Raw genomic sequence first — 27,773 nt, 5'->3', positions numbered from 1 at the left:
CTTGCTGTCTCCATCTCCTCTGACATCGCCTCTCTATTCCACACCCAGCTCTATAAATTCAGGCATAAGCAAGGGTATTGTCATGTCGAATTTTTCCGGGAATCCCAACGTTGACTTCTCCTCCAGCCACGGAAGGTCCTCTCACGACAATCTACGAATGTGTTAGCATGTCAAGGGATTTGGGTACTGGTGGATAACTTACGTGGCCTTCGATTTTCTCATCAGTAGTCTTGTGAGCGCCGGCGTCCTTGAGATATAGCTCGACACTGGTCAATGGAGGACCGAAGTGTGTCTTGGCATCAACCGGGAGTCGATAGTCGTAAAGAGCGGTCTGGCAAATAGCTCCAGCCACTTTGGCTGCGGTTAAAGCGTACACAACCCTCGCCCCAGTAAAGATACGTAGATCCGACAAAACGTTGGCCGGGAGGAGAGGGGTATCAGAACCTGCACGCTCTGCAACTAACACCAGACGAAGTTTGCCAGGTGTTGTGCCAAGGGCCGGGGCTGCGCCAGAAGAGAAACCAGAAAGCAAGTTGGAGGTGGCATGAACTCCCTCCAGGGCCAGAGAACGAGTTGCCATGACATGAGAGGCGTTGGCCAAAGAAGATGTCAGCCTAGAAGTGGACTCCTTATGAGTCTTGAGAAGTGTCTCGGGACTAGCAACCAAAACAGTGGGAGCAACTCCCTGAGTTGCTAGAACCAGGTCTGGTGACTTGCCGGCGACCGAGTTCAGCGCAATGGAAGCATTCGAATAGAGAGCGCCAAGTGTAAGAACGAGTGTATAGACGTTGGCAAGAGAATCAGCGGGCAAAAAAAGATCCGATGCGTTGATGCGCTCCTTGGTTGGGATAGCAGCGAGTTGAGCAGAAATAGCAGAGACAAGGTTGGCTTGACTGAAGCGCACCATTTCCTCAACCTCGCCAGGCTCAGTCTGCCAAAAGGTGACGATATCGGAGGGAGTCTTCGAGGGGTCAATAGTCGGGAGCTCTGTGCCGGCATGGGCGGGGGAGTCGCGAAGAATATCCTGCCAAGTAGCGACGTTGATGTTGCCGCCAGTACCTTCAGGGATCTCATTCCAGTCCATGTGGCTACTTCCTTCGTCTGTGACCCAAATGAGCTGTCGAAGAGATGGGTAGGCCTGGATTACAGCATCGAAAGGGAATGCGCCAGGAGCGGTAATCAAGGTATCAGCAGCAGAGCGGCGTAACATAGAAACAAGCTCATCATTGGACACATCAAAAGGGATCAGAACCGTTGTGAGGTTTTGATAAAAGCTGCAGGCGAGAAGCGTTACCAAGAGTTCAACTGAGTTCGGGAGGTAAACGGCAACCCTAATACCACCAGTCTCGGCAATGTGCTGACCAATAAGATTAATCTGACGAGTGATATCATCTTTGTTTTGTTAGCATTGTCCTTTTTCGCTGACAGGTCCCAACCATACCGAGCTTATGATCCACGACGTTCTGGGAACCGAGGACAGTCAGAATCCTTCCCTTGGCCCCGTTCTCGCCGCCCTCAGCCGCCCTCTTCCAGACATCTCTCAAGTCGCCATCACGACCGCGAGACCACTTAGAAGCTCCAGAATCCTTCACATTAAGGCCAGTATTGAGCGGCATGCCATGAGGGGCAGCCTGGGATCGATAAATAGGACTCTCTCCTTCATTTCGGACTGAAGACGGGACGGCTTGGCGAGCCAGGAGCATGGGATGCACATCGGGATCGCGGGTCGAGATAACTCGATATGAGACAACAGCCAGCAGGAGGGTCACCAGACCAGTCGAATAGACGTTCCATTGACCGAACAGGTTGGTGACGCCTGCGTCGAGGCTGTCAAAGACGCCCATGATCGGTTGTGTGCCTCGCTTATCGTGTGTTGCAATGCGACAGATATTCCGGGACTCTATTATAGTTGAAGCTGGGGCAAATCAGCCATGCAGATTTAAGAATCATTCGCCTAGTGTGGACTTGGGTGTAGTATTATAATGAAGGTCTCAGGTTTTGGGCGGGGAAGAGCATGAGGCGGCATTGATGGAATGGATGTGGGGAAAGTTGGGGGCTGAGTTGAGAGCTTCACGTCACTCACGGGGCTCTCTTGGCTGGCTGCCTCTGGCTGGCTACCTACCCACCTACTTACTACCTTATCCAGAGGACAGGACGCAAGAAAAATCCGGACCTCTTTTCTAAAGTTAAAGAAGTTTGTAAGATAGATTTATTAGTACATCTTTAGGATAGACTTAGTACATCTTTAGGATCCTTAGGTATTTTAGGGTCTAAGTTTAGGGTCAGAAGTCTTAAGCTCACTGGTGTCAAGCTGCTCTGCGCAACATGATTGATTCAGCAAGGTAAGAAACACACCGCGCCTCGCTTATCAGAAGTATGCGCACTCATCCACTACTGATACACACAGTGACAATCATGGGGCATCAATATAAAACAAGGCGTTTTTTTAATCAGGACTCCTCAGTCCAGTCTGGTTATCTGTTCTACTACGGGAACTGAGCCCATGCATTCATGGTCCCGTCTTCAGAAGCCTCATGACCCATTCATATCCCATGGGAGTCAAAGCCTTCGTCGTGTCCTCCTGACTTGCAAAGAGCAAGAGCTTTTATTTCCCTTTCCATGCCGTGCCGCCCAAACCAAAATCCATAACCTGTGGGCGTCGCGCGGCAACGCTCGTGCTCTCCGATCTGCTTAGATATCAAAACAGACATAACCGTCCTGTTGACCATTAACCTTTGTTCCCTCCAGCTGTGCTGATTGCTCTCCCTCTGGTCCCCGTTCCCAACAGGGACCAGCGAGCAATTCGTGACCAGAGAACCGAGAAATCCACTTTTGTCTATGTGTGTGCACGGCGAAAACATGACCCTCTATCGTGAATGCGTGAAAAATGCCCTTGGGGTAAAGGGGATAACCCCAGGTAGACGGCGGAAACATAATATTCGTAATGCTGTGTCAGATCTGTTGGCTCATAAGCCTAGATCCGTCTGCATCACAGCGTGCTGCCAACGTCTGAAAGCTCCCCACATCTCGGTCTAAGGGTATCAAGCGACGAGTACGCCGAAATCAAAGAAACGCAATCTATCAGATGCTTCGTGAAGTCCCTGGACCGAACCCAATACTGCCAGTTGCCAGTAGCGATGGCATTCGTCTGCCACAGGTCATGGTGTCGCCGTGTCGTCCAAATGCAAGTCGTGCATGCAACCAGATAACATCGAGAAAAAACATAAAAGAAAATCGCAAACGGGTGATGCTGCAGAATGCGCCTGCTAGCATCGTTCCACACCTTGTCGGGTGCGCATTTATCGATGGTGTCGAAATGTTTACCACCAAGAAGACTGAGCTCCGGGGCCACTGGGGTTTCCATAACCACCACCTCCATAGCCACCGCCGCCGCTGTAGCCACCACCTCCGTAGCCGCCGGAGCCACTGAAACCGCCTCCACCATAGCCTGCGCCCTGGGAAGGAGCATTGAAACCGCCGCCACCGCCGTTGTTGCCGCCGAAGCCGCCGCCGCCGCCTCCGCCGAACTTACGGAAGTCACGTGTTGCACCACCACGGCCACCACCACCACGAGAACGACCACCACGACCACCGAACGAAGACTCGCGGGCAATGGTCTCGAGGAAAGCAGGAACCTCTTGGTTAGCTTCCTTCAGGAGATCCATAAGCTCCCGGACAATTCCACGGTTGCCTCGGTTGAAGAAAGCGGTCGCAATACCGGTGTTTCCGGCACGACCGGTTCGACCAATTCGGTGAACGTAGTCATCAACATCAGTAGGAAGATCGTAGTTGATAACATGCAGGACGTTCGGTATATCCAATCCTTAGAACGGAGTTAGTTCTTATCCTGTTTTTGTATCATGATTATAAACTTACCTCGAGCAGCGACAGCGGTAGCGACCAAAATCGGGCATCGACCGTTGCGGAAAAACTCAAGAGCGCGCTCACGCTCACGCTGAGTACGATCACCGTGAATGGAAGTAGCTGGGAAGTTCTGGTTGATAAGAAAATCCGAAAGCGAATCGGCCATACGCTTGGTCTCGACAAAAATCAGAGTCAGACCATTGGCGTTGGAGTGAAGAATATCCAGCAGAACGGAGCGCTTGTCGACATCCTCAACATACTCGACCTTCTGGGTGATGTTCTCGGAAGTAGAACCAACACGACCGACAGAAAGGAAGATGTAGTCCTTGAGGAAATCGCGGGCAAGCATCTGAATATCGCGGGGGAAGGTAGCCGAGAACATGAGAGTCTGACGGTCCTGAACTTGGGGCATGTCTTCACCCTCCACAATGCGGCGAATCTGGGGCTCGAAACCCATGTCAAGCATACGATCGGCCTCATCAAGGACCAGGTACTTGATGTTCTGCAGGGAGATACGGCCTCGCTCTATGAGATCGACCAATCGACCAGGAGTAGCAACAAGCAAATCGCAGCCACGCTCAATCTGTCGGAGCTGAGAACCAATATCGGCACCACCGTAGACAACGCAAGGTCGGACCCAAGATCGGTAGGCGAACTTTCGAGACTCATCAAAAATCTGGGAGACAAGTTCGCGTGTAGGGGCCAGAATCAAGGAGGTAGGGTAAGCCTTGCGCTGACGGCCGAACTGGCCAGCGGCATTAGCGGGCACAGGAGAAGGGCCGTTGATGAAGGCCTGGGAGAGGATGGGGAACAAGAAACCACCCGTCTTTCCGGAACCAGTCTGAGCACAGGCCATCAGATCACGACCACCCATAACGATGGGGATCGAGTATTTCTGGACAGGAGTGGGAACCTTGTAGTGAGCAAGCTCGATGTTGCGGCAAAGATGCTCATCCAGAGGAGGAGTGGTGAACTGGTGGACAGGCTCAGGAACATCTTGACCAGAAGCCTCGACGGGAATGTCATCGTACTTCTCGAAGTTGATACCGGTGTGCTGCTTGGAAGGGTCATCGGGGGTACCAAAAAGCTCGCGCTCGACACGGGGGTTAGCCGGGCCAGGAACGTGCTTTCCATCGCGCCACTGGCCATCACCAGAGCCGCGTGCAGTGTAACCACCACCGCCTCCAGAGTGACCATCCACATTGCCGCCACCGCCGCTGTAACCACCTCGACCGCCCCAGCCGCCCCGGCGGTTGTTGTTGTTGTTCTGATAGGTAGGAACGTCGTTGCCCCAGTTGGATTGACGGGCACCATAGTTTTGGCTGCGAGTTGTTAATGACTGTTCGATCAAGTCCATATACAAAAAAAAGAAACGCTTACTTAGCCCATGCACTGTTGCCAAGACCGTTGGGACCAGGTCCAGCGGGAGGAGGACCTCCGTTCATAGCAGGAGGACCACCTTGGGGAGCGCCGCCCTGGCGACGCATATGAGGGGGAATGTAGGATCGCTGACCCTGAGGAGGGCCCTGCTGGGCGCCATCGTTGAGGGAGAGACCTCCCATGTTGATTTGATCAGCCATGATGACAGTCGTGATTCGGATCGGAATAGACGTAGAAAGATAGTTGGGTCGTAAAGACGCGTAAGGATCCGGAACTGGCGAATAACACTCTCAGATGCGAAAGAGAGTGATAGTGTTGTGAAATTCCCGTCGGAAGAAAAGACAGGAAAGACGAGAGAAAGAAACGGAAGACCAACGCTTCCAATAATTTCCCGAAATAGATTACTTTTGAGCACAAACAAATGTCAGTGCTATGCAATTATTCCCTCGAAGAACACGCAGAATCTTCAAAGGAGAGACGAAGGAAAGACAAGAGTCTTGAAAATAACACGGATGGAGGGGGGATGGAGGAGGTTTGTGGGATGAAGGGTTTGTTGTGGGAGGAAGAAAAGAAAAGGGACAGAGTTGAGAAGAGAGCGGCGAAAGAAGAGTGGGAAAAAAAATTGGTTGATGTGATCAAATAGGCTTAGTGCGGGCATCTGTCGAGTTCAAGATTTTTTGGGGGGGTTGCTCTGCGGTGAAGGCGAGTGGGAGGATTTGAGAGTGAGAGTGGGTCAGGGAGGGCCGTGAGTGGGCGAGGCGAGCCTTGAGGTCTCCGAGAAGTATCTTTTGGCCACCGCTCACGGCTGATGCAGCCAGTGGAAGTTCGGAGTTTGGTGGAGAGACCTCGAACTTGCCTGTCAAGAGGCTTGAAGTGGCTGGGTAGGAAAAAAGAAAAGTGACTAACCTGCTACTTATGACGAATAGCGCACTAGCATAGCCGTAGACCCTTCTAAGTGGGCAAAAGAATTGTCCTGAATCGCTGTTAATGGTGCAGACGTCAGAATCTTGAGGACCCTGTACTTGCTGTGGCTTACCTTGGCCAAATGGCGGGCACTCCTTGACTCTACATACCTAATCTGTTTTTTCTTAAAAGCCTAGAAATTGCGTGAGCAGTATGGAAGGGAGGCAAATGCAGAAGGGCAAAGAATTCAGGCGAAAGCACACGTTGAGTGACTCGAGGCAAGGGGCAGCACTCAGTAACCGGAACCTTTGGTACTTGACCAGTACCTCGATACTATGGAGGCTAGGAGGTAAGCCAGATTCTGGGGCGGGCTAACAGACCAGATGGGCTGGGGCAAAGTGGATTAATAGGGGACTCCTGGCAAACACAGGCGATGACGATTGTCGCCCAGTGATAGGTTTATTTTGATGCCATCTACTCCGTACTCAATATTAGGCGTAGGTACAAAGTTGACTTTGATTGCCAAGTATGAAATGGTAACAGGACCGTGAGGTCAACAAAGACCATAGGGGACGCAGTTATATAACAGGCTATGAAGATAAAGTGGTACATGAACAATTGACCGACCACTACTAATATGCATGCAGGTAAATTGATTTGAGGCACTGGTGACAATGTCGAAAGTCCTCCCCTCTACCGGATCTGGCGTCAGAACTCGGATCTAACTACAATACTTGCGACTCGGCATGTCTCGGTAAATGCTTCGAAGGGAACAATCAAGACACAGCAAATGCGTCAGTTTTGTTTTTTTCGTTTGACCAATCTTGACAAAGACTGCTAGAAAGACTGTGTAACACAGGAACGTACAGGGATATGCAAGGACCCTGAGCTTGTCCCGTCGGCCCTGGTTTGGCTGCGTTGCAACAGCTGAACATCCTGTAAAATAGAGTAGGTTGGATCGCGGCAGCCTGAAAATCTCCGATAAGCGATCTGACAACGACCGAGTAGGAACACTATGATTCAGTACTCTGTACCAGACATGCAGCTCACCAATTTTTGACGCCTGACGAGTATGATTTTGCCATCTTAGGCATATCTCTATCTAGCCTGTATATAATGCAAACAAAAGTGGAAGAATATCAAGCGAAAACGATCAAATCGATGATAAATTATAAGATAAAAGACGTGAACCAAGTTCAACAGACTAGGAATGGTTCGTTTTCTTAGACCTATCACTAAAAACTGCCTAGGTACCTGACATATGCTTGTAAGTAAGATACCTCATGGCGAATCCAGATACGTAACTGTACTTCGCAGCTACCAAGGGTGAGTATGGGGATGAGACCAGTAGTTAGACCAGACACATCCCGGGAGATTCTCTAATCCTTAAAATCTGGAAAGAATCTGCTGCTCGTTGTAACCATTATATGATGGCCGATTGCATGATCAAAATCCAGATGACTAGGTACTATATAGCCCTTCATCCACGTGGTCAGTAACACTGCCCTCCATACCGATTATTTCTCACCAGCCTCGCATGAGATGTGGCCTGGGGCCAGGACCTGGGCTGGGGCGTATAGCAAGCCCACTGGTAGGACAAGGTTGCCTTTAAGAATTGGATGTTTCTTGACCAACCTCACCGAGGCTCCACGGTCGTGCTATCCATGCTTATCAGGAGACATAATCTGGATATTGGGCATAAGATACTGGGTGAACTGGACTTGACTAGTTGGTGCTGGATCTATCGTATTGTTTGCCTATTAATGATCAAGATCAAGTAGAGCTATGCCCAAAGCACTATGTCGAATGACACTGCTGTGTGACTCCTACAGAACATGGCCAGATACGGTTCTCATTCAAAGATATCAATGCCAGACGCGGTTACAGTTGCTTCATTGTATCTCCCTATTCCGACGAGATACTACCTATGGTATGAAGCAGTGATACTACGCGTGTACGAAGCCAGCCATGATGCGAAAACCTCGATCATGAAAGCACAAGACCCTTGTTTCCAAAGCATATACAGATTTTACGACACAATACGAGAATACAAGTCACCAACCTATTATTAATCACGATATTATGAAAACCGACACTTGTAGCCGCGGAAAGATCAAAGGCAATCTAATTGCACTCCGGCTGATCCTCGAGTGTTGGAGGTAGGTACTGCTAGGAGTAGAGATGCCTGACTCACCAGAGAGTTGCTGGAGACACGATGATATGTAACATTCATGCCGAGATGGGTGGCCTGGGATAGACTGAGCTCTGCTGTAACGAAACGGCCCTCAATTCACGCTGACCTGGCTTCTGAACAAATCGTCAGGACGAAGCTGGGAAACCTTCACGATGCCAGTATTAGCCTCTAATACCGATCTAGTAGTACAAAGTCATGTTTCCTTCAGTCTGTCGCTGGTCTCAAGCACACTTGACAACCTTATCATCATCAAACTCTATGTCGACGATCCCATCCGCCTTGACCGCCTTCACTACCATACCCTTGAAGTCGATTGGTAATCGGCGCTTCAGTTCGTCAGTGCACATTGTCAGGATCTTGATGCCCTGGTGGAGTGTGATATCGGGGTGATGGTGCTTATCGAGGATAGACAGGCAGTAGTATCTGTGACGTTACGAATCAGCACCAGTCCAGGTCCATTCACATAATTTGTTCTGAGAACATAGTCCTCGCAACAACGTACTGTGCGTATCCATGCGCAGCATAAGGAACATCTGCTAGCGACGCTAGATAGTCGAGCCAGTAGAGCGAAGGCTTGCCAGTGATGGGGTCAACACCACCCATGAGGAGGTTAACATTGTAGGGCTTTCGAGATCGCAGACTAGTGGCTAGCTCTCCACGAACGAAGTGAGCCAGGCCAGACGGAGAAAGATCGGACTCGTTTCGCATCGAGTAGAGCTGGGCATTTCGTTGAATGTATTCGGCAAATTGCACTGCGGAGTGAGCGTTAGCTGTCGTCATCGCGGAGCCTGTCAACGTGAACCTAATTCAAGTACCTGTGTCGCCGGCCTCTCCAGAGAATGCGAGGAGTGTATGCTTGTTAAGAGCTCTGGTCTTGTCATCGGATGCCTTGAGGATAGTGGCGCCCCGCATCGCAGCCTTGGATGCTGCAATGATAGTGAAGTCCTTTCCAGTGATTCCCAAAAGCACCTCCCTGTTGATCAATGTCAGGAAAGTCTGGAGCAGTAGACGCAGCTTGTGGGGGGCCTACATGTTGACGATGATTTGAATGTAGTGGAGGAAAAGCCGATATGTTGTTGTGGAGGAGTTGGTCCAAGTAGTTGTTCAGCCTTCTTCAAGGTCCAGTAGTAGCAACCAAGCAAGCAAGCTCTCCTTAGGCTGTAGCGCTGCGCGTCAACACTTGCCCGGGAAGCTTCCCATACCAGGTTCGTTTGTGCCTCTCTCGACCGCCTGAAACGGAAAAACCAGACCCACTTGCCAGGCTCTGGCTGGCCAGTTGAATGCTCGATTGTCAGCTAGATTTTCCGCGATCCACTGTCGCTCATCTTTTTTTTTTTCTGAGTCTAGAAATTTATCTTCGAGGCGGGTCAAAGGTCGTGAACAGACAGCCTAGTTCACGACGTTGCCACAATGTCGTCCTTTTTTACGGTTCCAGGTGCACAGAAGAAGCGAAAGCGTACTGAGACTTCAGAACAACCAAAGAAAAGAGTTGCGCCTTCAAAATCTGCTGGCAAGATAAATTCGAAGAATGCCGGCCCCACCAACAAGCGAGTCGAGCGAGACGACGAGTCTATCTCTGGGAGCGATTCTGACGATGACGAGAGCCACGATAGCGCCTCAGTCGCGAGTGACGTTGAAATGGATGACAGCGGGTCTGATGAGGAGGAGGGCGAGACTGCCGCTGAGCGAAGACGGCGGCTAGCAGAGCGATACCTCGAGAACATCAAGGAGCGCGTGGACGTTACTGGTTTTGATGCTGCCGATATTGACCGGGATCTGATTGCCGAGCGACTGCAGGAGGATGTAGCAGAGGGCAAAGGTCGGGTGTATCGCCAATTGGCCTCGGAATTAGGATTTGACGACGCTTCGCGTACCTTCTTCCGAAGCAACACCAACACTGTCACTGCCATCGCTACATGCGCCCCCTACATCTACACCACAACGAAGGATCTATATCTACAGAAATGGAAGACCCAAGATCTCCCACAACACCAGTACCCGCAGACAACCAAGCGGAAGCCAAAAAAGCCCCCAGCACCTCCGAGGAAGCGGCCTGTGCTGGAGGCGTGGCTAAAGGGAAATACGACAAAGTCAAAAGAAAAGAACTATCAGCGCCATACAGACCGTATTCTTGCTGTTGCAGCCTCTCCCGATGGTAAATATGTAGCCACTGGTGGTGCAGACCGGAAGCTTATTATCTACGACGCCCATGCCCTCAAGCCCATCAAGGTTTTCACACATCACAGAGACGCTGTTACTGGACTCGTCTTCCGAAGAGGAACGAATCAGCTTTACTCATGCTCCAAGGACCGCACGGTAAAGGTCTGGAGCTTAGATGAAATGGCCTACGTTGAAACGCTGTTTGGTCACCAGGACGAAATTCTCGATGTCGATGCCCTTGCGCAAGAGCGATGTGTTAGCGTTGGCGCACGAGACCGTACTGCGCGTCTCTGGAAGGTCGCTGAGGAGACACAGCTTGTCTTCCGCGGTGGTGCTGTAGACAAGAAGTCACGTCCTACGGGTGTTCACCCTCGATCTCTCCTTCACGAAGGTAGCATGGACCGAGTAGCCATGATCGACGACGATCTCTTTGTCACGGGGAGCGACAACGGTGCTATTGCTCTATGGAGTGTGCAGAAGAAGAAGCCTGTGTACATAGAGCCCATTGCACATGGTATCGACCCGCCCCTGGAGCCCGAGGAGGCATCGGCCGAGGTGAACCCAGACTCCAAGATCGTGCCACCTCCCACACCCCGCTGGATCACCGCTATCCGAACCATTCCCTACTCTGACGTTATTCTGACTGGCAGTTGGGATGGTCATATCCGAATCTGGCAACTCAGTGAGGATAAGCGCAAGATTGAGTTCCGTGGGGTCCTCGCCAAGCATGAAGACGGAGAGAAGACGTCACATGACCAGAATGTTCATGGCCCTCTTCATGGTGTTGTAAACGATATCGACATATTTGAGCGTGGCGATAGAGGCAAAGATGGCCTTTGCGTGGCTGTAGCTATCGGAAACGAACATCGCCTTGGCAGATGGAACCCTCCCGCAAAGGCTGGACGCAATGGAGGTTTTATTTTCGAGATTCCAAGGATACAGCGGCCGGCGGTAAACGGCACGAATGAGAGCTCGAATGGAGACGAGCAAGATGAATAAAAAAGCATAATAGATACTTGACAACCAACCACTCAATAGACGTGGAGGAGACTGCAACTCACACCACATGTTATATATCATTAGCATGCATATTGGGGATGAATAGGTCTGGGGACCGATGATGCTTCAGGAGTTGGGTGTTAAATAGGAAAAAGCCTTTGTGATGGGTATAAACTTTGATCGTCTTTCTACACCTCTAATGTCTCTCTTTCGTTATGTCAACTCTTTCCCTTCCGATTTCGTGCCCCGAGCAGCCGGAACCTAGGGACCTGGAGTGATAACATGCTATAGCGCCTGAAACTATCTTAATCATACATAGCTGTAAGGGCTAAATCCCCGGACACCCTGTTCCCACAGACAAACTCGTCGTGCCATCACCGACGAAGACAGAAAATAATTTTATACTGTCAAGTCGATAGACTGATCAACTCCGTCATATTGTGGCCCTTTTGGAGGTGACATGTCGTCCTCTATGCTTCTCACAACAGTCTGTTCGAGCAGAACAGCTCGCTGGCTGCCTTGAGATCCTGGCGAGGGATGCTGTCTTGTTACTAGAGAGAGCAGCGGCGAACTAGCCCTCTTCACAGTAGATGAAGTGGCTGTTGGGGCCATGTCATCAGGTGAGTCAGGTAACTTGTGTACGAATTCAGGAGTTGAAGGCTGCTTAAGCGGCCGCTCGTCGCGCAAGACTTCTGTGGTCAACCCAGGAGGGACAGGTGGTACGCTGTTGATAGGCGATGATCGAGCCGAATGATACACATCTCCTGAGCTAGAGGCCTTAGACTCATTGCCCGAGTCCTCTCTGAGAGGTTGGACGAGGGGTGGCTCATCAATTCTTTTGGACGTTGGGGACTGGCCTGGCCTCTCGGCAGAAGCGACTGCAAAATATGAAGAAGTGGTCCCTGTTTGTCTATCCGCCTCAATGGGCGAGCCACTGGCGCCGTTTACTGACGGGTTCGTTAGATAACGGCTAACTTGTGGTGTCTCTGGTTCTCTTCGGGGCACCTGTGGTGAAGAGGCAGGTATCTGTGGTGAGGAGACGGGACCCCTTGTTGCCCTCCGCTGTCTCTTTATCTCCTTTTCTTTTTCTAGACGCTCATGCTGCTTCTCTTGACATTCGAAGAGAAGATCCCTCACCTTGGCACGGATCTCAGGGGCGTTGATTTTCCATTCGGTGTCTTCTTTGTGAAGGAGTCTTCGAACAGCCTCATCTGGGTCCTTCAGGAAATTTTCCATGTAACCCAGGACGTACACACCACAGTCGCAGAAATTGTCTTGCATCGGAATGCCTCGAGCAGTCATGCCGCTGGGTAGACTATTGATCTCGAGGCCCTTCTTGTGCCTTGCTTCCTCAAAGAGATAGTCCTTTAGACACCTGCAGGTTGGTGCATGCGATGAGCCTAGCGAGTCGAGTGTAATGATTTTTGAATCGTCAAGGCTGAACTTCTGGTTTCCTCCAGTTGACTGTCGTTTGCTTGTTCTGCCAGGAGTCACTATGCTCGGCGTATGCTTGTCATCAATTAGAAAATGGTTGCTGTCATTAATCGCCCGGCTTCTGGTTGAGCGGGCAACTTCCACATCTATAGACACAATGGGAGGCTTTGTTGCAGCAGGAAGACTCTCCGCACGATTCATTACTGCGTCATTATCCTCAACAATTATTGCATCTTGTGTATTCCAAGACTCCTTCTCGATGCTTGGTTCCGCTTTCACCTCTTGTTGCAGAAGCCGAGGTGCATTGTATATGATGGCCAGGTACCAGTGCGCGTTTTCGTTAACGGGAACAACAATGAACTCGTATGACAGCAGTTCGACGCGGGCAGTCCAGGCTTTGACCCCATCATAGTTGATCTTGCCGCGATTTGACCTGAGCTTCTCGAAGAAAAATGTACTAAAAATGTACACCTTCTTGAGGACCTCTGGCCGCTCTTTCTCAAGCTGGGCTTGTAGATAGCGAAGATAAAAGCTGATAATATTGTCGTTGAGAAATTCGCCTTCATCCAGCCGTTGAATATCATCTTTATCGACTGTTGCCCGGTTCTTTCCTGTTGGAGGCCACACCAAAGATCTGTGCCATTTTTTCTCCCAACCAGGATTGCAAGCCGTCCATGGTTTCGGGGTTCTTCCATGTTGAGATTGCGGAGATTCCCTGGTTGATTGCCGAGTCCCGAGCCTTTGGTTGCGAGCCAACCCTGTAAACACATCATCGGTGACGGGTGGTTCCATTTGCACAACATCGTTTGGCTCAAGGATGCTTTGCATCCCATCCCTGAGCTTCTTTTGTTTCGAAACAGGAAGGCCAGGCGAGACAGGATCACCTAAGAAAGGATCTCTGTGGTGCTGCTGGGATCTGAAACCGTGGGCTCTATGACTTTCATACGGTAAGAATATACCAGATGCCTTCGCTGAGTTTGTCCTGTAACCGTCGGCCTCTTTCTTTGCGCAATGAAATGTTGCATCCAGCTTGCTTCTGGGGAATTGTTAGTTTATCTCTAGAAAGCCATGAAGTTTCGACAAGCACTTACGTGCTGCACTCAGAGAGGCATGGCAAGCCTTGCAACCAGTGGATGAAGAATGAGGCGTCTGCATCGGTCAGAAACTTCAGTGCGAGTTTACCGCAGGAAAAAGATGCTCTGGCTGAGCGACCTATGAGGACAATGGGGCTATTGGTGTTACTGTGTTTGACATCTTGGATTGAAGACCGCGAAATTTGAAGCCAGGAGAGATCTCCGATATTCTCATGCATGGGCTCAGCAGCGTGGGGACCAAGTCGAAGGGTGACTGGCTCAATACTGTCTGCTGGAGAGAATGAGTACTTCCCACAGACTGCAGCCTCTAAGGGAACCTCTTTCGACGGTAATGCCTTGTTAGCCAGGTTTTCGCGCCCCGGCATGGCTTTTGTTGCTTTGAATGTGGTAGACTGTATGTCACCCCGTTGGATTCGCGGTTGTGAAATTAGCTTCGGGAAGCTAGGTTTCTTGGCTGTCTCACGGGGCCCGGGAGCTCTAGGCGTAAGCTCATCATCAGACTGCTGCGAGTGCACCTTGAACCGCTTTGGCGCGCTCTGATTATATTCTGTTGCTGGCCGCTTTGGATGAGAAACGACATCAGACGTGACGTTGGCGGGTGGCGGACCATCCTCATTTTCCCCAGCTAATTGGTCTGGGCTTGTAGGGGGGTGTGAAGTTTGAGGAGCAAGGTTTCGGTGCGCAACGGCACTCGTATCATCAATTTCGATAGGTGATGAGGATATTTTGGATTCCTGTCTGCGCCGCCGTCGGGGACGTTTCACGCTGTTGTGACGGTGAACATTGCGGTACTCTTGCTGGTTGCTCGTAGCTCCTGCAGTCCTACCGAAACTGATGATGCTTGAGCCATCGATAGTTTCGACCATAGAGTCTTCTCGGGTCAAATCGTGATACTTTTGCGGCGAGCTTTGCGTTTCTTCGTCTTCGATTGCTTCTAGCGGCTGGTGGATAGAACTCGGGGGAGGGAAGAAGCGGGACAAATTCGTGTTGGATAGTTCAGGCCCGGATGGCTTGACTCGCTTGCTCGGTCGATCATATAGGGGTTCGCTGGAGTAACTTCTTGCTTGAGTAGATTGCCCGCCACCCATCGAGCTTCGTGGTTTCTGGTCATTGATCGCTCTCTGCTCTGAATATCAGTAACTAGGATGTATCTTTGCAAGTGCAGCGAGAGACTGACAATCCGTGATTTCATCTTCGATTCTTCACCCGGAGCTCTGCAAAAGGTGTCAGCAGGAACATTCCACGAAGAGTAGACAAGGAGCCTACCCATAGTCCGGGAAAGAGTTGGCGGCGGAGTAATAGCGTGCGAGAGGGCTAAAACGAATTAGAGCGAAGCTCAGCGGAATACGCAGCAGTATTGAAAGGAAAGAAGAAGAGCAATGCGCACTCCCATCGAGCCTTTTTCCTCCACTGATCACCTATTGACGAAGACTGTGCGTGGGCCTCCAGCTTTTCACCCTGGCAGTTCACGATGCGGCAGGCTATGAGGCGGTCATCAGCAGCCGCCAGATGTTCGTATAGCAGATATAAGAGGCTCCCTGAGTTACATGCAGGGCCGTCGAGTATGAAGAGCACAAACTTTCATGAGCAAAGAACGGTGACTTCTTGAATCGAGTATATTGTCTTCCCTGAGTTGCTGAATGCAAGTTTGCATGGACGGTCCAAGCGAGACCACTAGACGCTCCACTGGCTTGGCTGGCTTCCAGTGGGGCTACGCTCCAATTAGTGCGGCTTCGGCAGAGACTTGGAGCCCAGATAGTGATCCATGACTAGGTACCTACGTAGGTACCTTAGGTAGACGCCTACCTTACCTTAGTACTTTAGGTAAGCTGGTAAGGTAGGATTACTGAGCTGTCAAAATGTTAGCCTCCCAGGATCCAATCTAATGGGGGTTGAACACGTCCAACAGGTTCTACATATTGATTTGGGTACCTACACTATTTCAACATGAAGCACTGCAAGTCCTGTGTGGATGTTGGAATATGAGGGATTCCCGTGTCCACATTGATCAATAATTGGATTTTCTATGTGATACCTCTTCAATGAGATCATCTTTACTGAATCCAGTCCAATTGGGCAGTGGAGTTCAGAGAACACACAGCGGTCCAATCACAAGGCCGAAATCTCAAAGCTCCAGCGTTCACCTAACTTACCTTAGACTGCACGTCTCGTCCGTCCCAAAACGTGGCCAGTAGCTCCAACAACTCGAACACCAAGACGCGACATTGTCAACGTTTCTCCTTCAAGCTCTCCTTTGCTTTTTGTACAACACTTCGAGAGCAAAAGCTGCAACTGCAGCTAATCAAAAGCTCACCATGTACAATTCTCTCACACGTATTCAAAACACCTTTGGTTTCTTTACCACTGTCGCATTTGTGGTCGCAGCTTTTATCGCTGTGTCTGACCTCTTGGCCCCACGGGCGCCCGATGCTGGCATATTCCAGAAGACAAGCGCTCAAGTGTATGTCTTCTCCTTCTAGAACCGAACATTATATACTGACTATCTTCTGTCTTGCAGTGTAAAGGGCCGACCACACTACTACAGCTCTAAGAAGGAGGAATACGCCATCATTCGATTCAACCTCGATGCTGACTTGAGGAGCCTCTTTACATGGAATACCAAGCAGGTTTTTGTCTATGTCACTGCTGAGTGGCCTGGCCCCAAGAATTCGACTAATGAGGCTGTTATCTGGGATAAAATCATTACCAACCCCAGCGCCGACCATCTCCAGAACATTGGACCTGTTGCGATGAAGAAGCTAAAGCGTAGCGCTGAGGGCAAGTCCATCGATCCTGAACGGCAAGTCTCTCTGCATCCGCAAGTATTTACACATAAACTAAAGATATTATAGTGGCTTTATCGGCCTCAAAAATCAGAAGCCAAAGTATCAGATCACCCACCCCAGTGGGAAGGTCGCCGAGATAGATGACGTGAAGCTCAAGCTCCATTACAATGTTCAGCCGTGGGTCGGGTTTCTAACTTGGGACCAGTCCCGGGATATCGGTCACTGGAGGGCTTTGAAATGGGGAGAGTCGCCTAAGTTCCAACTTCCTGCTCTCAAGCCTAAGAAGAAAGATGGTCATAAGAAGAGCTACTAATGATAGACAAATACGTTTGTGTTCTTGAAATTGCATTCGTGGTGTAATATGGCCCCCGAGTCTTTGACAAAGCCATAATTGTAACTCTATGCGGGAATGGTCCCTCTGACAAGATCTGTTTGCATTCGTGACTACGTGATACAAGTATCCAGCTTTTATCTATCGTACATTTTCACATCCACAACTTTTATCTCAGCGCTGGCTATGTCTTAAACAATCCAAGTGTTTTAACAGCATGCTGTAACACGGCATCATGAACAATCCATCAGTCATCGCCCGTACAAGTATGAATCAGAACTGCGAGGCATCTAGCCTTGGGTTCCACCACCAGCAGCTCCTCCGTTGCCTCGTCCGCGGCTGGCTCCGCCTCGCCCTCTTCCACCACGTCCACGTCCACGGCCCCTGCCTCGGGATGAGTCAAGGCTGGCTGGTGGAGGAACATTGCCATATTTCTGTTCTTGCGGGGGCTCGACCCCTTGGTGCCTCTCAGGACCGGGGGGACTATGATGGGTACCGCGTGCGCGACCACGACCTCCTCTACCTTGAGTTCCGTGCCCATTAGCGTCCTGGCCTTGAGATGCGCCGTCGGGAGGGCCATTCCGGTAAACCAAGGTGCTGTGCATGAGGTTAGGAGCACCTCCACGAGCGCCGTTGCCTCGTCCTCGTCCAGGGGAGTTGCGCCCAGGTGAGTTGGAGCCATTCAAGGCTCCGCGCCATCCACCACGAAGCGGACCAGGTGCCGGAGCATCCTTATATTGTGTGACACCCACATTCGCATATCCACCGTGGGCGGCGGGGACCGGTCGTCGCTGTTGTGACTTGCTTGTGGTTGAGATTACTTGTTTGTTCGTGGTATTCAGGACCGAAGAAGATGCCACAGTTTGTCCACGGAACATCGGAGCTCTCTCGTTAAGCGTAGTGCCACTCATGAACGATGTGTCCCAGACAACATCTAAAAGCAGAGCGGTAGCTGTGCGGCTGATACCAGCAACAGTTCCACGGGTCGCGATAGGAACTTTTCCAGCGGCAGAGACGTAAGTCACCCGATCTCCCAGGGCAAAGTTCTGACTGCCGAGCACCATCTCAGCATCAGACGGCTTGAGAAGCGCTGAACGAGGAACACTACGCAGCTTTTTAATTTCAATATCTTGAGAAGCAGCATGAATTTGTTCTCCGACATTAGCCAGGGCCTTAACAACCTCGGAGTCGAGTTGCTCAGCTTCCAAAGGAACACGCTCGAATTTGCTGGTCTCCTGCTTCTTGAGCCAGGCTACGATCTCCTTGACTCTCTGTGAAGCAACACTGGGGTCGTTCCAAAGATCGGTTTCGAGAACCTCGCTCTTCTGAGGTTCCCTCTGGATGGCCGCAAAGAAATCGGGGAAGGCAACCATGTAGTCAGCAATCAACTTGATTGCCATGCCACTGAATTCCCAGCCCGTGTGAGACTTCCTTGAGTAGCCCAGAACCTTGAGTTTTCGTCCTTCAAATTTCAAATTCAGTCCCAAATTCAGTCGAAGTCCAGCAGAATTGATAATTTGATACGAAGATGTAATCTTGCTCAGAACAAGAGGATGAATTCCCAACTGCTTGGCAACAGCAAAAGAAGGGGTGTAGGGGTTGGAGCGTTCTGCCTGGTGGATAATTTGCTTCGCAAAGTCCGGTTCCTTATTCTTCAGCATCGAAACAACGATCTCAGCCTTGTTATTGGCGTGGGCAGCAACTTCAAGGGGGCGTCCGTATGCGTACTCTCCCAGGAAAAACGCACGCGTACCCCGAGGGAATTCTTCATCGATTGGCAACGCCTCTTTTTCAATGAAGCGTTCATCTTCGTTGACGACTTCGTCAACAATGGTCTGCGCAGCATAGGTGCTTCTCAGACTGGGATTCTCAGCATACTCTTTAATCAGGGCTCCCTCCTCCGTACGAATGAGACCCTTCAGCATATGGACATATACCAAACACTCAACCTGTCCGATGGTAATTGCCAAGCGTTTGGCATGCCAGTTCTCCAGATAATCAGCCTCTTTGGCCCAATCGGCAGCCTCCCTGTTATTGTGGTCCTTCGTCACAATATCTTTACCATTGTCGGCCATTTCGTAGCTGAAAAGTTCGTCTTGCACCTTGATGACTTTGGCTTCCTGAAGGAATGGGTATCCAACGAAGCATCGTTGGCCTATTTTGGCCTTCCAAGTTTCTATCTTGGTACGATTCTCCGTTTCAGTCAGTGTGACACAGATGCTCGGGTTTCTGCTGTCAGCCTGGAATACATTGACACCGTACCCTTCAACGAGTTGGGCGGTATACGGAAGAGTGTGCAGCGAAGGGAAGCCGGCCAGTGCATCGACACTTAGCAAAGCACCGTTAGTCAAGCCTGACAAGTATTCAAGTCCCTCCATGTCCGGAAGGTCGAAGATATTCTCAATACAGCGACAGTTCTGGATCTCTGGGAAAACGCCAGGTAGTGGTGAAGGATACACAAAATCGACTTCAGGGGAATAGGTGAACTTCAGAGGAACCCCAAACCCGTTGCGAGCCTTCTCATCAGGTTCCAGCAACTCGTTTTTGGGGGCCATCGCGGTCAATAAGCGTTTTTCGTCGATGAAGGGAATCTTGACAACTGCTTCCCAGTCCATTTTCTTGCCATTCATGTCGAGTTCGAAGTCTCGTGGATAGAAGTCAATGATTGGAGAGTCAGGATTCGTCATCAGGTCATGGTAAACCTTAGGGACGATCTTCTTACTCCGGTCCGGTAACACACCCATGAGTTGTTCGTATGGCAAAAAAGGTTGGCCTTTTTTGAAGTTGAGGTCCGCACCGACACCCTTGACGACATCTACAAATTGTCAGCTACAAGAATGCATATACCGCCATGTTACGTACCGGAAATAAGTGGTGCATAATGGTACCCGTAGAACCAAGGCCATGATGCAATTCCTTGATAGTAGTAGTACAAGACCCACTGGAGACCCTGGACGTAGTTCTCGCAAAGCGCTGTGAGCTCCTTGTCGTAATTGTCAGGTGCCCACTCTTCAAACTTCTGGAGATAGTATTTTGTCTTCCAGCCTTGGTATTTGTCTTGGTAGAGCTTCTCGTAATGCTTCTGGGCATCTTCGGGAGTCAAGTCGATCACCATCGCCTTGTCGTACGTCTTCATTACTCGGTAGGCAGCTAGATTACCCTCCTCGTCGTCATCATCATCCTCCTCGTCGTCGGCATTATCCTTGACCTTGGGGGGGAAAGATACAATCAGATGACGGTGCCCCTCATCGTCCTCCTTAGTGGACCACTGGAGGTGCATTGAATCGGCCAAGTCCTGAACAAACTTACGATCAGCGGCCTTTAGACTTGTACCGAGGTCCAAAGGATGTTCGGAGCGTTTCGAAATATAGGGTCGAATCTTTTGTTTCCATAAATCGCGCTGCGCTGAGGTGATCACCAGCTGACCCCCTTTGGGCGCTTTCGCTTCGGCGTTTTTGTTTTCAAGTTTCTTTTCCATCTGTTTTGACGCGAACCACTTTTCATCAGATACGTCGTTCTCGAAAGCATCGATTTCGGTCTTGGAAAGTTCGCCGAGGAGGCGCTGTAGTCGCTCCATATTGATAACTCCATTCTCGTTGATGTATCCGTCGCATTTCGGGAGGATAGATTTGTAGATTCTAAACATTTTTGCCAAAGCACCTTCGTTAATGTGCAAACTGGGTAAGTTGGGCAAGAAATCGTTCCCCACGAAGAACGCCATCAAAATAAAGTCATCAATGACTCTTTCAAGATTAAAGGGAAAGCTCAGGGTCCCATCCTTTTGAAGCTCTTGAAATTCCATCTCCAAATATTCTCTGACTATGCAAAGATGAAGCAGATAGAAGTTTTGATGCTCGAGTTCTTTGGACTTGGTCTTTGAAGCCCGTCCGAATGTAACCTCTTCTCGGAGAAGACAGAAATGAGGGTCGTGGCTGAGCAGACCGAGCATGATCAGATCAGCATCAAGACCATACAGGCAGTGCCTGACGTTCTGGTTGTAGTTTGGCTGGGCTTTAGCATTTCGAATATATTCCATGATCTTGTGCTCTCCCTCGCCAGGAACTTCGTGGCCGGATAGCACAATTTCACAACCCTGCCAATCTGTGTCCTCGGACACCTTCTTGTTGACGAAATACCTCAATTGCTGGGATAATTTTGCCATGAACTCCGTGCCTGCGCTTATCAGATTTTGTCATTGATATTCCTGGTAAATTCAACATACCGGGGGTGATGCAGTTACTGTCAAAAGGCTCCTCTTTGGGAAGCTCGACACCTTCCTTGATGGCCTTTTCACGGGCCTTTTCAGCATCGAGGGCAGTCCTAAAACGCCGAGAACGTTGCTGGTTCATCTTGGCTCGCGGCGCAACACCGTCAATAGCCATGAAAAAGAGTTGTTTGGGCTTGATCTTTCCGAACAAATGCTCAATGTAGTTGAATATACGAATGAACATTTCCTCCTCGCTGAGGCGGAATGATACATCCTCACCCGCATCCTTGTGGGTACAGTTATGTATGATACCATTCATGTCGAGCTAGGCGACGGTCAGCATGTATGCGTAGAGGGATGGCAGGAGGCACCGGACGACGAACATAAAGGCAGTCGAATTCGGGTATTCTATTTTCGGCGATGAGTTGAGAAATGGCAGGATATCGTTCTGAGAGCCATCTGAAGAACTTGGGGACACTGCGACGAAAAGAATCAGCTGTTGGAGGTAGGAATGAGGAGCAACGAGAGGTACGCACCCCATTTTGACGGGTCGTAGACAGTTTTCAGTCCACACAAAATGTCAAATGTATTCAACTTGATGTTTTATTGGGAAAACACCCCTAAGAAATTGGGCGGGAAACGTAGAAAGTCCTGTAAAAACAGGATCGCGAGATAGGAGAGTAAGTCAACGTGGCGCCAAACAATCTGCGAGCGGAATGGTGTTATAGCTGCGCAGTCAGACCTCAGCAAGTGATACTGCACAACACTCCGCAAGATGTGCCGTATCGTAGGGTACCGTCGAGTTCCGTGAGGGTTTATGAGGTAGAAGGGTGAAGGTGAAGTCCAAGAGTCATTGAGGGAACCCAGTACCTACGGCGAGATGGTGGGGCTCTAGACCTGTGATGGAGGGGCTCGGTCTACTTCTGAAGTACTTATAGACTCCTCTGTTTTGTGCGGCGCTTGGAGTTATTGCCTATGTACCCTAGTGAAGGAAAGAAAACTCAGGACCTTAACTCTAAGTGATAAAAATATTTTGGTAAATTGAGCCTAAATTTAGTGGATTTATTACTGAGTTTATTTTGACACCCTGTATCAAGGTTCGGTGTTTTCTTGCTCCTTGAGGGTGCCTTTATTGCTACCCCCGCTGTCGGGTGAGTCAAATCCCCGTGGTGGTTGTGGGGTACTCTACCCAAGGTAGGAGGTAGCCACAATGATCTTCCACTCGCTGTGGCTCACCGTTGCTAGGTACTCCGTACTGTCTGTCACTTTACGCGCGACGCGACCCGGGGCACTTTTCAGCCTTCCTGGTCAACTACAATCATCGTCCTCAGCCGTGCACGCAATTTCTTTCCACCAACGAATTGCTAGGTACCTACTTTGCTTTTATCGTTATCTTACACATTTCTTTCTACTTCTAAGCAACCTCAAAATAGTCAACTCGGCAAATAAGAAAAGTTATCATGGCACCTGCTCAATCTGCAGAGCGCGATGTGGACAGTGAGTTTGCGCTTCACAAGCAAGCAATTAAACTTGCCCGTAACCGCAAACCTGCACAGACATGGTTACTGACATTAACGCAGTCGAGATGACTCACGAGGATGATGATGACCAGGGCGAGCGCATGATTAATGAAGGTATTGAGCATATAATGACAAGAATATGCACTAACCGTACTGACGCTAAACAGAGTACAAGACATGGAAGAAAAACAGCCCGTTCTTGTATGACATGATTCTCGGGCAAGTCATAGGTCTTTGATCACTACCACGGATTCTTAATCTAACTTTCATCTTCCAGAACGGCTTTGACTTGGCCTACTCTGACCGTCCAATGGTTTCCCGACGTCAAGGAGCCAGAAGGCAAGAATTACTCAGTTCACCGCCTCCTACTTGGCACTCACACTTCAGATGAGAGCCCCAACTTTCTTCAAATTGCCAATGTTCAGATTCCAAAGGCTGTAACGCCCAATCCCAAGGACTATGATGACGAGCGAGGCGAGATTGGTGGCTATGGTAAGTCTGGTGATGTCGCTGCTATCAAGTGCGAGATCGTTCAGAAGATCGAGCACCCCGGAGAAGTCAACAAGGCTCGATACCAACCTCAGAATCCTGACATTATCGCCACTCTTTGTGTGGATGGCAAGATTCTTATCTTCGACCGAACGAAGCACCCTCTCCAGCCCACTTCCCTTGGAAAGGTCAACGCTCAGATTGAGCTTGTTGGACACAAGGCCGAAGGTTTCGGCCTGAACTGGAATCCTCATGAGGAGGGGTGTTTAGCGTCTGGTAGCGAGGATACCACAATGTGTCTTTGGTAAGTACTGAACACTGGTACTCAGAATGCTCTACTCACATACTGTACTCAGGGACTTGAAGACCCTTAAGGGTGATTCGAGAATCCTCAATCCTTCTCGCAAGTACACTCATCACACTCAGATCGTCAACGATGTTCAGTATCATCCAATCTCAAAGAACTTCATCGGTTCCGTGTCCGACGATCAGACCCTCCAAATCGTTGACGTACGTCACAGCGAGACCGCTAAGGCAGCTGTTGCTGCTAAGCGCGGCCATCTTGATGCGATCAATGCTCTGGCGTTCAACCCCAACTCGGAAGTGCTCGTGGCCACTGCGTCAGCCGACAAGACAATCGGCATCTGGGACCTCAGAAATGTCAAGGAGAAGGTCCACACTTTGGAAGGTCACAACGATGCTGTTACATCCCTAGCCTGGCACCCGACTGAGGCCGGTATCCTGGGAAGTGCCAGCTATGATCGAAGAATCATCTTTTGGGATCTTTCGCGGGTTGGCGAGGAGGTATTGCCTGACGACCAGGATGACGGGCCCCCTGAATTGTACGCCCAGAAACTGCCAAGGCTTAATTATATTCAAAAGCTAACAAGTCTAGACTTTTCATGCACGGCGGTCATACAAACCATTTGGCTGACTTCAGCTGGAATCTCAACGAGCCTTGGCTTGTAGCAAGCGCTGCGGAAGACAATCTGCTGCAGATCTGGAAGGTAGCCGAGTCCATTGTCGGTAAGGACGACGGCGACTTGCCTGTCGATGAGCTCGACCGATAGGTGAGGTGGAAGTTCGTGGAGAAGTTCCGGTCTTCATAGGATGAGGAGACGCAGCAGCTCTGGAGGCGCTGGCTTCAAGAGACAGATGCCACCAGCATCGAGGGGCGAGATAGTTATCCTAGTGCCAGGTGTACAAGCACTCAAGAGGGGCTTGAGGCGTAAAGAAGATAACAAACAAATTATTCACGTATCTCCCTGGATCAAATAAAATGCTTTTTGTGCTTCAGTACCCCAGCTCTTAGCAGTGTCGCCAATTTCTCACGGGCGCTTGGCACAGTTGACACTGGCAGCACCTGGCAGCACCTTTCTTTTCTCTACCTAGGCCAGCTGCCTGGCCATTGTTTCTTGAATCATGCCCCACGAAGCACAGCCAAGTATCTTTGCACTACGGATACGACTTTCGACTTCAGCTCTACAATCACACCGCCGCAAATCTGTGAACATCATTCAGCTCCTCTGAGCTTTCGTCTATCCCTTCTTCACAATCTCTATGGCTTCCGACTCATCTCAACTAGATGCGGGACCATCTGCGCCAAACAATGTCCCTCATGATATTTTCAGCATGCAGCCAGCCGCGAGTAACACGGCTCAGTCCAGTGTCAACTCTCAAACCACTCCCCAGGACCAAGGCGAAGACCAAGTCCAGTCACCAGATGAGCTCCTCACACATCCAGAGTGGCAATTTGAACTCCTAACAGATGGCATGCGACGTCGACTCGAGGAAGCAGTAGCTCGCGAATCCCGCACAAACGAAGAGCTGGCCGCAATGGGCATCGATCCTGAAGGCTGTTACGAACACGGGAACGAATACATAGACACAAACATCGATTCGGGCCCTGATATCGAAATCAAAGAGCCTGACAGCCAACTAAGCATCGCGAAGAGGGTCAAGTTCTCGAAAGCTTACTCCCATGGTCTATTTGGAGGGCATAATCCATATGAAATTGAGAACGAGGTTGATCATCTCACCCTGAGTCTCAAGCACACCAGTCTCGATCTTATCACGGCTCTCTGCTGTAACCTTGAGCTTGCCATTGAGATTGGTAAGCACCTCTCTCCCAGAGACATCGTGAGCCTGTACATTGCCAGTCCTGCATTTCGAAATGCAATTACGGGACATATGCTCTCCTGCATTCGTATGTGGATTGACACCAATGCGCCCGAGGCTGGGAAAGTCTTCCACTGGAAGCTCTATGGCAGAGCCCTCATCAAAGATCCAGCGGACCGCAATTCAAGTACTGATGATGCTCGGTTCCTTGAGGGCCGCTGGGAAACCGCGAAGACAAACCCCAGCCAGATTCGACTGATTCCTGGTTTTAAGTACCTTGAGTTGGTCATCGGCCGTGATCGGTACTGTCGCGAGATCATCGCAATGATGGCTCGCATGGGTTTTCGCATGCCACGCACAATGCACAGCACCCTTCTCCGACTCTGGGTCCTCCTTGAGATCCCTACTACGCGCCAGAGACAACTATTTCTGAGGAGTAGAAAGCACTGGACCAATATTCACCTCTACAACGCGTATTTCTTCATCATCAAACTTTCAATGGCCTTTACACACCCCTTTTTCAGCCCCATCAGCATTGACATGGTTCAGCTCATGATGGGCCAAAAAGGGCTATATCCTCTGTGGCAATGCCTCATGCGACAGAACTACAGAACTATGTCGGAATGCATGGAACTCAAGGCTCGCTATGACTTGCTTCTCCCTACAACTGTTTGGGGGCTTATTCAGAGAGAAAGATACCCCTCAGCTTATGGCGTTCCTATCCAAGACGTTGGCCTTGGTCACCTGGAAGGCTGGGGGAAAGGTGTCCTTCATCTTGGGCGCCCTGATGAGATATTGCCGATCGAGGCAGCGTCCCGTGGACTACATCTAGACGACCACGTCACTCAAATGATGTTATGGGGCTATATTGACTTTGAGACGGGAGAGAACCTCGTCCCGACTGAAGATGAGATGTACATCTCAGAGGAAGATAAGAAACTCAACAGAGCCGACAACACTCACCATTGGCAGCGCAAGCACGCTCTCAAGAAACGCTGGAATGAATTAACCCCTGAACAGCAACAGGAGATTAAGGACGATGATCTGGACGAACACCTCCGTGCTATGGCCTGGTCATCAGTTGACCATGAGGACCTAGACTGGGACAGGGAATCCGACGACGCTGACGACGAGAGCGACGGCGAATACGACATCAATACCGAGATCAACCGTGGATATCGCATGCCTGCAGCACGTAACGAAAACACATCACCTGGCGGGAGCATGAACGACATACCAGCTGGTGGAGAGGCAATTCGCGTAGGGAATCAAGAAATTTCTGCTGACGAAGTCGCTGAGATGGTGGGAGCCATGGGCGTCCCCGTTCAAAGAGAGGAGATTGAGGCCTGGAATACCACGCTCAGCGAACTCTTCAGCAACTCAACCCCCGAAGTGAATGACGACGATTACGAAGTGGCCAGGACTTGGAACATCTGGTTTACCAATGGAAGCTCTGGTCCACCCCCTTTCACCACCACACCCAATACGATGGGTTTCCAGAACCAGGCCACCGGTAACGATTTGAACAACAATGGTTAATAGGGCTATGGAGGAATAAAGGTACAAAAGATACGTGCAACTTCAAAACGCATGGCATAAGATCGCCCTGTTCAGACAGCAGGCGTGTAGCAAATCCTTGTACTACTCTTGATCCGAAACCTTGTTGTGTTTCCACACACATCATTGGCTGGCCTCCAACGGAGCAAAAAGGAGAAGAGATTATAAGTCAAAGTACTTCTTGAGCATCCTATATTAATCTAGTATGCAAGACATAATGTGAAAAGCAGGGAGAGTTGATGTCTAAGGAATTACCTATCGATCATATGAGGGTAGTTCAATGAGAGGAAGAAATACAGTATGTAGACGAAATAAACGACAACCTCCAACAGCCAGCCGGCCTAATCGATCTTGCCTAGCCAAGTTCCTGAACCCTATTGTGTAGACAAAGTCATAGTCCCTAGTAGAACTGCAAGGAATCCAGATAGTACCTATGTAGGACTGGCCACATGCTCCCACATCGACAGCTCTTATGAACAGCAAAGATGCAGCTTTGGCCAGACCATGGGACAAAACATCCATTTTGACACCCCGACTCCTCCATACCGTGGCTTAGGTTCCTATTAGCCACCCCATCCAGCTCCCCAGCTCCTGCGCGTCCAAAGAAAAATCAGATGAAGATAGGAAGATGCAGAGATTATCAAGACAACTGAGCAACGTCAGAAAGACAACGTCGGACTCATATGGGAGAGAATGAGTGACAACGGCAAAAACCAGAAGATAAGGGTAGATATGAG

General features: G+C 50.1%; 9 protein-coding genes across 9 annotated transcripts; 4 read left to right on the top strand and 5 right to left on the bottom strand.

Moving 5' to 3' along the window:
* Positions 1-58: 58 nt before the first annotated feature.
* Positions 59-1,844, bottom strand: J7337_002570 (uncharacterized protein; the record flags this gene model as incomplete). Its single annotated transcript, XM_044820297.1, has 3 exons — positions 59-151; positions 203-1,392; positions 1,442-1,844. 3 exons carry the CDS (start codon positions 1,842-1,844, stop codon positions 59-61), a joined length of 1,686 nt encoding a protein of 561 aa, XP_044684597.1.
* Positions 1,845-3,320: 1,476 nt separating this feature from the next.
* Positions 3,321-5,444, bottom strand: DED1 (DEAD-box ATP-dependent RNA helicase; the record flags this gene model as incomplete). Its single annotated transcript, XM_044820296.1, has 3 exons — positions 3,321-3,823; positions 3,877-5,186; positions 5,245-5,444. 3 exons carry the CDS (start codon positions 5,442-5,444, stop codon positions 3,321-3,323), a joined length of 2,013 nt encoding a protein of 670 aa, XP_044684596.1.
* A 3,118-nt stretch (positions 5,445-8,562) lies between these two features.
* Positions 8,563-9,253, bottom strand: PCB4 (putative proteasome subunit beta type-4; the record flags this gene model as incomplete). Its single annotated transcript, XM_044820295.1, has 3 exons — positions 8,563-8,764; positions 8,844-9,093; positions 9,157-9,253. The coding sequence occupies 3 exons, from the start codon at positions 9,251-9,253 to the stop codon at positions 8,563-8,565; spliced, it is 549 nt and encodes a 182-aa protein (XP_044684595.1).
* Positions 9,254-9,751: 498 nt separating this feature from the next.
* Positions 9,752-11,500, top strand: J7337_002567 (uncharacterized protein; the record flags this gene model as incomplete). Its single annotated transcript, XM_044820294.1, has 1 exon — positions 9,752-11,500. One exon carries the CDS (start codon positions 9,752-9,754, stop codon positions 11,498-11,500), a length of 1,749 nt encoding a protein of 582 aa, XP_044684594.1.
* A 399-nt stretch (positions 11,501-11,899) lies between these two features.
* Positions 11,900-15,116, bottom strand: J7337_002566 (uncharacterized protein; the record flags this gene model as incomplete). Its single annotated transcript, XM_044820293.1, has 2 exons — positions 11,900-13,970; positions 14,026-15,116. 2 exons carry the CDS (start codon positions 15,114-15,116, stop codon positions 11,900-11,902), a joined length of 3,162 nt encoding a protein of 1,053 aa, XP_044684593.1.
* Positions 15,117-16,343: 1,227 nt separating this feature from the next.
* J7337_002565 (uncharacterized protein) lies at positions 16,344-17,127 on the top strand (the record flags this gene model as incomplete). Its single annotated transcript, XM_044820292.1, has 3 exons — positions 16,344-16,489; positions 16,547-16,810; positions 16,881-17,127. The coding sequence occupies 3 exons, from the start codon at positions 16,344-16,346 to the stop codon at positions 17,125-17,127; spliced, it is 657 nt and encodes a 218-aa protein (XP_044684592.1).
* A 308-nt stretch (positions 17,128-17,435) lies between these two features.
* J7337_002564 (uncharacterized protein) lies at positions 17,436-21,671 on the bottom strand (the record flags this gene model as incomplete). Its single annotated transcript, XM_044820291.1, has 3 exons — positions 17,436-19,960; positions 20,008-21,318; positions 21,368-21,671. The coding sequence occupies 3 exons, from the start codon at positions 21,669-21,671 to the stop codon at positions 17,436-17,438; spliced, it is 4,140 nt and encodes a 1,379-aa protein (XP_044684591.1).
* A 1,141-nt stretch (positions 21,672-22,812) lies between these two features.
* On the top strand, positions 22,813-24,431 carry HAT2 (Histone acetyltransferase type B subunit 2; the record flags this gene model as incomplete). Its single annotated transcript, XM_044820290.1, has 6 exons — positions 22,813-22,849; positions 22,909-22,986; positions 23,040-23,073; positions 23,150-23,665; positions 23,718-24,203; positions 24,257-24,431. The coding sequence occupies 6 exons, from the start codon at positions 22,813-22,815 to the stop codon at positions 24,429-24,431; spliced, it is 1,326 nt and encodes a 441-aa protein (XP_044684590.1).
* A 490-nt stretch (positions 24,432-24,921) lies between these two features.
* J7337_002562 (uncharacterized protein) lies at positions 24,922-27,018 on the top strand (the record flags this gene model as incomplete). The annotated part of the gene is made up of 1 exon (XM_044820289.1): positions 24,922-27,018. One exon carries the CDS (start codon positions 24,922-24,924, stop codon positions 27,016-27,018), a length of 2,097 nt encoding a protein of 698 aa, XP_044684589.1.
* Positions 27,019-27,773: the final 755 nt, after the last annotated feature.

Source organism: Fusarium musae, chromosome 2 (genome assembly GCF_019915245.1).
Source record: "Fusarium musae strain F31 chromosome 2, whole genome shotgun sequence".
Lineage (NCBI taxonomy): Eukaryota > Fungi > Ascomycota > Sordariomycetes > Hypocreales > Nectriaceae > Fusarium > Fusarium musae.
The sequence above is the reverse complement of the archived record's forward strand: the minus strand, read 5'-3'. Positions and strand labels throughout refer to the sequence as shown.